The following is a 7,500-nucleotide window of genomic DNA, read 5'->3' as shown; positions in this document are numbered from 1 at the left end:
TGTCCAGGTTGTAGAAAAAGAACCATAGATCGGGGAAGATATGATTCGACCAAGGCTTCACGCCCACCTAAGTAATGTCATTTAGAACTAGGGTTGTGCGATGGTTTCACAGTGAAACATCGCGATGGAAGATGGCATCGTCGTTGACTGGGGGGGGATTCATTAATTATTTATGAAGTCGTTGCGGTGCTGTAATGCCGTTTGGCTGCACAGCTGCAATCTGCAAATTTTTAATTTTTAAACAGATAATTAAGCACAATGTAGAAGGCTCAGAGGTCAATGGGGGTCAGCCCATCGACGATGGTCAATGCCATCGTCCATCGTGCCAACCCTAGAACTGTTGTCTGTTGGTGTTAAACAAAGAACAAGCCACACTCCCAGACTCGCCATTTATGAATAAGATATCTTTTCAGGTGAAAAACATTTTGACCAAAAGATGAGGATTGCACATTTTGGAAGTAAGGTGCACCAAATATTATGCACACTAAATCCGGCAGTTATGATTAGCTGCTGATGATGGGTGATGATTCTTCAAATTCCTACTTTGACTTTCCTGATTGGATAGCAAGGGTTCTTCAACAATCACCAGTTACAGATATAGCCTACCTATATACGGTAGGCTATCTGTAACACAATACATCTAATGAGCCCATAGCTGTAGGGATCTGAATTACAGTGTGTGTGTGTGTGTGTGTGTGTGTGTGTGTGTGTGTGTGTGTGTGTGTGTGTGTGTGTGTGTGTGTGTGTGCGTGTGTGTGTCTGAGATTCTGCACGTTTTCTATTATCACATAATAATCTATCTGGCTTCAATGAGGCTGCCACATGCTGCTGCAGTAAACATTGTGGCGTAGGCCACTGCAGTCTAGTGCATCAATGAAACGGGGCTGTGCTGTCTGTCCGCAGCCATTCATAACCACCTGGCTCATTCAGATTTTTTTGAAGAGCAATTCAGCAAGAAACCAGGCAACCCATGTATTGTTAGCCTACTGTCTGGTGAGATGAAAGGTAGGCTACATACACGGTGGTAGATTTATTTCACTTACCGACGTTGTGAGAACAAAAAGGCAGGTGGATAGGAGGTAGCAGCCTACTACTACACCACCCCAAAAAAAATGCACTGATAAGTCTTGCGTAACGAGCCAAGCCCATCCGCTGCACTACAACACGCAATCCAAAGGCAAGCTGCTTCAACGATAGCAGGATGTGAAACGTTAGCACGTGTGCGCAGGGGAGGGAGAAATGCATGCAAATCCTACATCCTTTGGCTTTGCGACAATAATCTAATATGCCTGTACATTTTGCTAGGATGCAAATATGAGCCCAGCCAGCATTAATATTATGGGGATATTATAGGGATGTAGGCCTAATGACGATTAAAAAAATAATAATAGCCTACTGAGAATAATATAGAAAGGGTAGAGTTGTAGCCTATTCGATAGGGGCAGGTGCAACAGCACCCTGTCGATAAACCCTTTGGAGGCAGAAGCAGCAGTATGCATGCAGTATGTTGATTGCTTAATTGCATTACGAGAAGGTGACCCACTAATCGTGCAGGAGTGGTCCGTACCTTCCGACGGTTCCGGTGTTGACCCACATGCCACTCTGCGGGTGCTTCAGCCCGGTCACTGCAACCGGACAAAAAAGACGCACGGAGAATGAAGAGGTGGTCGCACTCGCTGGTCTGTCACAGTGGCAACATCCTCTTCTTTCTGCCGTGTTGATCCACTTTTGAGGTGGTGTTGCCTCGGTCCTGTCCGCTGCAGACCCGCTACTGCTGTTTGTTTGTATTAAATCTGTCGCCTATTGAAGTGAAATTGAAACATAACACGGCCTGCCTGGGCCTGGAGGCTCTCTGTTGTTGTTTCCCCAGCTGATTTCCTCACCGGGCACGCCTCCACGGCTGCGCGTCACGACTCGGCTCGTCTTGTGCTGCCTTCAGGTGCTGACGGAAATTTGATATAACAGTCGTGCATGATTACGCTCCGACAACACTGTGAAGTGTGAGAGGAAGTGGTGTTTTTCTGTGAATGATAGGTTGTTGTGATACCCGAGCATAGCCGTTGCATTTGGAGTGTACAGGATGGAAGCTAAGAACCAATTAATCTAGCCGCAAAACGCGACTATTTCACTCGAGTACCTCTCCCATCATAGTCGCGCTCGCCCGACCCCTTTATTGAGGGAAAGTTGCACATTTAGCGATCTACAAGCTTCAAACATGCACCAATCACTAATATAAACTACGCACCTTGTTGCCACGGATGTTGTCGAGCAGGCCGCGCTGAGGCCGCGCTTTGTTAACTCGTATTTTAAGAAAGTTTGGGTTATTTGTGTGTCCGGAAACATTATTTTCCCTTCTCCAACGACTCTTCTTCTTTTTTGCTGCTCACCGGTTCAACTGCTCAACTGCGCCACCGCATCATGAAACCTGTGACTGACAGAACGACACAGGGCAAACCCCATACTTGACACATGATGTAATACCCCATGATGAGGCCCCAGAAAGACCCTGAGAGCCTCAGGATCCGCCCTCTCCTCCAGCTGTGCCTGCTCTGTTGTCACCAGGGCCGGGTCAGCACCGTGGTCCAGCAGCAGCTGGACGAAGGCCGTGTTGCACCTGTTACGCAGCACCCACTCCAGCAGGTGAGAAGCCACATCACGGGTCAGAACGCCAGCAGCCTGGAGTAGCAGGTGGAAGCAGTCCAGGTGTTTGTGTGCAGCACTGATGTGGAGAGGGGTTGTCAGGGTGTGTGAGCCATCTATGTTTCTGTTAGGGTCGGCCCCGGCCTCCAGGAGGATCCGGACACAGTCCAGGTGACCGTGGCACACGGCACCGTGGAGAGGCGTCCAGTTATTCTCACCAGCTAGGTCTACCTGTGCTCCCTGTGTGATCAGGTAGTGCACACAGGCAGCATGGCCCAGCCAGGCTGCGAGCACCAGAGGGGTCGACCAACACCCGTAAAGACACTGCTCATTGATCAGCCTTCTGAAGTGGTCTTCCTGCAGCAGGCTCCTCAGTGTGTCCAGGTCTCCTGCCCTGAGGGCATAATAGAGCAGAGGGCCGTCACAGCTGTGTGTCATCATGCTCTGCTTGAACAGCCATTCCTTCAGATGTGTCACTGTACCACACTGACTTGTATGCTGTGTTTTCCACCACTTATATAGCCTCAGCCAGGAAGGATTTATGACATCAATGATGACATCACAATTGCTCAAGTAACATCACTGATGATGTCACAACTGCTTTTATGACATCACTGATGACATCACAACCTCTTATGACATGACTGATATCGCAATGCCTCTGACATCACTGATGATGTCACAATTTATGACATCACTGAGTGAGTGGATTTATGACATCACTGATGATGTCATCAGTGGGACAGACAGACAAACAGACAGAGCCCTAGCTCCCTTATGGCTCATTTCCACCACATTTTACTGCCCTGCACAGCTCGTCACCACTCGGCTCTAATCGTATCAGCCCTATGGACGTTTTGTTTCCACCGCGGATCATCTGCCCCCACCCACCCCCGCCCACAGCTGGTCGGCTAGGAGAATGGATATCACTTTGTTGTTACTCAAACTCACATGCATGCACTGCGCGGGGACGGGAGAGGCGCTACGAGGAGAACCCCAGCGGCAGCTCAACAGGCAAGACCGCGGCTTCGCCTGCGGCCTAGCGGAGGCAACTACAAAGGGCTTCCCGAGGAGCGCATGTTAAAGCTGAGCAAGGAGATCGATTTTATTTCACCAGCGCCAAAGGCAGCAACACTAAAGACTGATGGAAATAACATAATAGAAGAGAAGGTAAGCTAACTAAACTGGTATCCAGCATTGACAGTAGATGCCTACAGTAAACACGATTCTGCCTGACCAATCAGTCGTCTGCAGTGTTTTCACGTCACCATATAGTACCGAGTCCACAGCCTTAGAACCTCAACAGAGCAGGGACCAAAAGCAGCACGACTCAACCCCGATCAACCCGGGTTGTCCACGTTTTTGATCAGTGGAATGAGACAAAAAAGCGAGACGAGCTGTGCGGGGCCGCGTTGATACCAGCGGTGGAATTGGGCCATTAGATAGATAGATGTGCTCATTTTTTATGTATTTCCAGACACTTTTAGAGACACTGAGGAAATAAATTCATTACCGTAACACTTTTTTAATTGGAAATATGAAACAACAAATTTTTTTTTCCAATGGCAAGCACTTCAATATGCTCAAGGGTATCACTCAAAATGTGTATGATTAACAAATACGAAGTTGTAGCTAACATTGCGAGAAATGCCATGTTGTATTACGACTACATCATACTACATGAGGGAAAAAAATCTGTTCTACTTAGAGACTCAACAACCATTTCGGTGGATTCCTTGCCCCCAAAAATGTGGAAATAGACACCAAATTTGTAATTCTAGGTCTAGTTGGAGTCAAGATATGGCCACAATTTTAATAATGGCAGCCATTTAAAAAAAAACGTCATTTTAACATACTTCCACTAATGGGATTTTCTGGGATTTTTACTACAGTGTTTCGGGCATCAATATAAACATAAAAATGTGAAAATAAATTCTGTTGCAATTAGTTTAAGGTCAAACCTTATTTTCCCTAGACTATAGGCCCTTGCGGGTCTCCTGTCTCTACTTTGCACATTTCTTTTGTTGTTGATAACTATCAGTATTTTTGTATGTTTGAATATGTGCTAAATAAATAAATAAATAAATAAATAAATAAATAAATTAACAAATAAATAAATAAATAAATAAATAAATAAATAAATAAATAAATAAATAAATAAATAAATAAATAAACAAACCATCAGACCAAAGGGACAATCCCCGAGGACCAACTTGGCTTTATACATTGAGACCCAGGATCGCTACACTACCTCTAGCTGTGGGAAGCGCAGCCCCTGCGCTTCAACGTACTCCCACGACTTATGCTCCAATGAGCAGCGACCTTCCGCTCCCTCACGCATCCGGGGCTACGCCTCCGATGACCAATGTAACAGCACAGGCGAGGATCGTATCGAACCCGGGATCTGTCATTTACAAGTGCAACACGTTAATCATCAGACCAAAGGGACAATCCCCTTGGCCAAGGACCAACGTGCCACTTTATACATCGAGACCCAGGATTGCTACAATATGTTTTAATGCCTGATATTTCCCCCTCTCCATTCCGCTGTAATCAGTTACTGCACTGTCCGCTTTTGCCTCAGGGCCCTGGGCCCATTTGTTTTTTATTTTCCACCAAAGGCAGTTGAGCGCACCGAGAGGAGGTTGTATTATGCCTTTTGAATGTGGAGACACCGGCTTACGAGGAGCACCTGAAGACAGCATTAGAGTTGGGAAGACATGAGCCAGTGGAAACTGTAATCTCCTTGCCTGTTAACTCAAAACATCCCACAGGCATGCTGCCTTTTCCTGTAGGAGCGCGCACACACCCACCGCTGTCCTGTCTGTCAACTCTCTCTGATCAGCTATTATTACTCCTAGAAGCAGTGGGAGAAGAAGTCTGAAAACTGTGACCTCCATCTGGTGATTATCGTAAGGCAAACAAGTAAGCGATAATGTATTGTGAGCCGGTGATTACTGGCAAAATAATGAATGATTGAGCCCGACACGCAGCGGAGGGCTTAATCATTCACCTGAAGGTCATTATTTCCAGTAATCACCGGCTCACTATACATTATCCCGCTTAGAACACGGCCTACAACTAAATTATTTCAGTAATCTGACAAAAATAATTATTCAAATATATTTTTTAATAGCGTTTTCAACGACAAAGCGGTTTCATTCGTAATTGGCACACAAGACACCACAGCTGCAACTGGTTGGCCTAATTAGTAGTGTTTGCTGACAAAATGCTCTTATCAACTGATTAATCCAGGTGTGGCAGAGCAGGGGTTGTCGAGAAATAATGACCGGTGAATCTTGTTGATTGACCAATCAGAATCGAGTATTCAAGAGAGCCGTGTTCTAAGCAACAATATATAAGCCCAAATCAGATATCTGGGTGCTCATATTCCAACTTCTATGAGTGGAAGTTGGAAACCCTCATTACTGCTTTGCTTGCACCTGTGTTTACCCTGCCTTTTCGACAGAAAATGGCCCCCGTGAAAAGGGTCATTGGGTGCATACTTCCCATAAAAGGCCCAGATAAACTGGAGGGGGGGGGGAGGTGCTTGACCTTTTTATGCAGCACATTGCAATAACATGCACTATTCAAACTAAAATCGATGTAATATGCATAGCCATTATGCATAGGCAATACAGAGAATTCTTTCCCTCTGCTTGTTCTTGGTTTATAGGCATAGCAACTAGCAACAGTTGTGTGTGTTGCTAAGCCAATACAGGAATCAAGAAGTAAGGCACATCATGGATTGTTGTGCAAAATCTGCATGTCTTTTTGCCCTCATAGTTTTCCAAGACCTCAATGTCTGGGAATTCAATTGTGGAATGTTAAGCTGTGCCACAGGGGAAAATGCGTCATGCTGCCAAGAAAGAAAAACACCAAACTATTCTGCCAGCCATATTATCTTTAATTGAAACTTAAATATCTATGTGTAAAGAACGTGATGATGGTATCCACCTGAAAACTTTGACCAATCATGTTTCTTGCAGGAAAATTCCTTTGACTGCAGGATCAGCCTCTCATTATATTCATGCCCACAATTTGAGATAAGATATAAAGGTGAAACTTGTTTTTTTAGATAACACTTCATCTAGGGCAGAGGTTTTCAAAGTGGGAGGCGGGCCTTCCCAGGAGTGCTCCAAGCAGTTTCAGGGGAGGCTCAGTGAATGAAAGTGAAAAAATATGACATTAGTTATTACAAGGAGATCACATAGAATAGCCTAAATGTAGATTCAGAACAAATAAATGCCTTCAGATCAACCTTTTTATGTATTTTGGTGTAGTCTGAAGTGTGTCAAAAAGCAATATCAGGCTATCTTGGCTCAATTGTTGAGTGTCTATAAGATCAAATAACATAATCATGTCTCATAGGCATCCAGGAATTGAGTGAGGAGGGGCTCCTTTGTCCAAGCTTTGTCTGGGGGAACCCCTGATCTAGGGCATTTTGCAGTGTTTGACCAGTGTTTGCGGGACTCTAAAAAGTACTAAACTTCCTTTTATGGCTGTGGGAGACTGAAGACAGACATCTACTGGCAGAATTTGGTACTGATTGCTCTAAAACAAGAGTCTGGGTAATGGGTTGATGCTGATTTGATTGGAGAGGGGGGGGGGAAATCAACAACAACAAAAACTCCTGTTCCCACAGCTACATTATGTCAAAGCTGTCACTCGAGCCCACTGCACTCTCACACTCTGAGCTTACAATTCAGTGACAAACCCTGCTTTAGATCAGCAGTCCCTGGCTGACAGAGACTATTAGCTGAACGAAGCCAGGATGGTGCTAAATCAGACCACGGGAGCTATTAAACTGATTTGACCTTAGCCTGCAGACTGATACAGGCAAACACCACAAGCACACAT

General features: G+C 45.3%; 1 protein-coding gene across 2 annotated transcripts in view; it reads right to left on the bottom strand.

The window, feature by feature from the left end:
• The window catches only part of rhobtb4 (Rho related BTB domain containing 4), a 62,921-nt gene that overhangs the window by 36,134 nt on the left and 19,287 nt on the right, over positions 1-7,500 (bottom strand). The window contains exon 1 of one of the 2 annotated variants that reach the window (XM_083644823.1): positions 1,568-1,698. The exons of the other annotated variant lie outside the window; for it this stretch is intronic. Within the exon in view, the coding sequence (XP_083500949.1) occupies positions 1,568-1,596 (29 nt within the window). The 5' untranslated portion in view covers positions 1,597-1,698. Of the gene's footprint in view, positions 1-1,567; positions 1,699-7,500 lie in introns of those variants that run through there. 2 annotated transcript variants of the gene reach the window in all.

Source organism: Poromitra crassiceps (assembly GCF_964638095.1).
Source record: "Poromitra crassiceps genome assembly, chromosome: 10".
NCBI classification, from domain to species: Eukaryota; Metazoa; Chordata; class Actinopteri; order Beryciformes; family Melamphaidae; genus Poromitra; species Poromitra crassiceps.
Note: the sequence above shows the minus strand (reverse complement) of the source record. Positions and strands in the feature narration are given on the sequence as shown.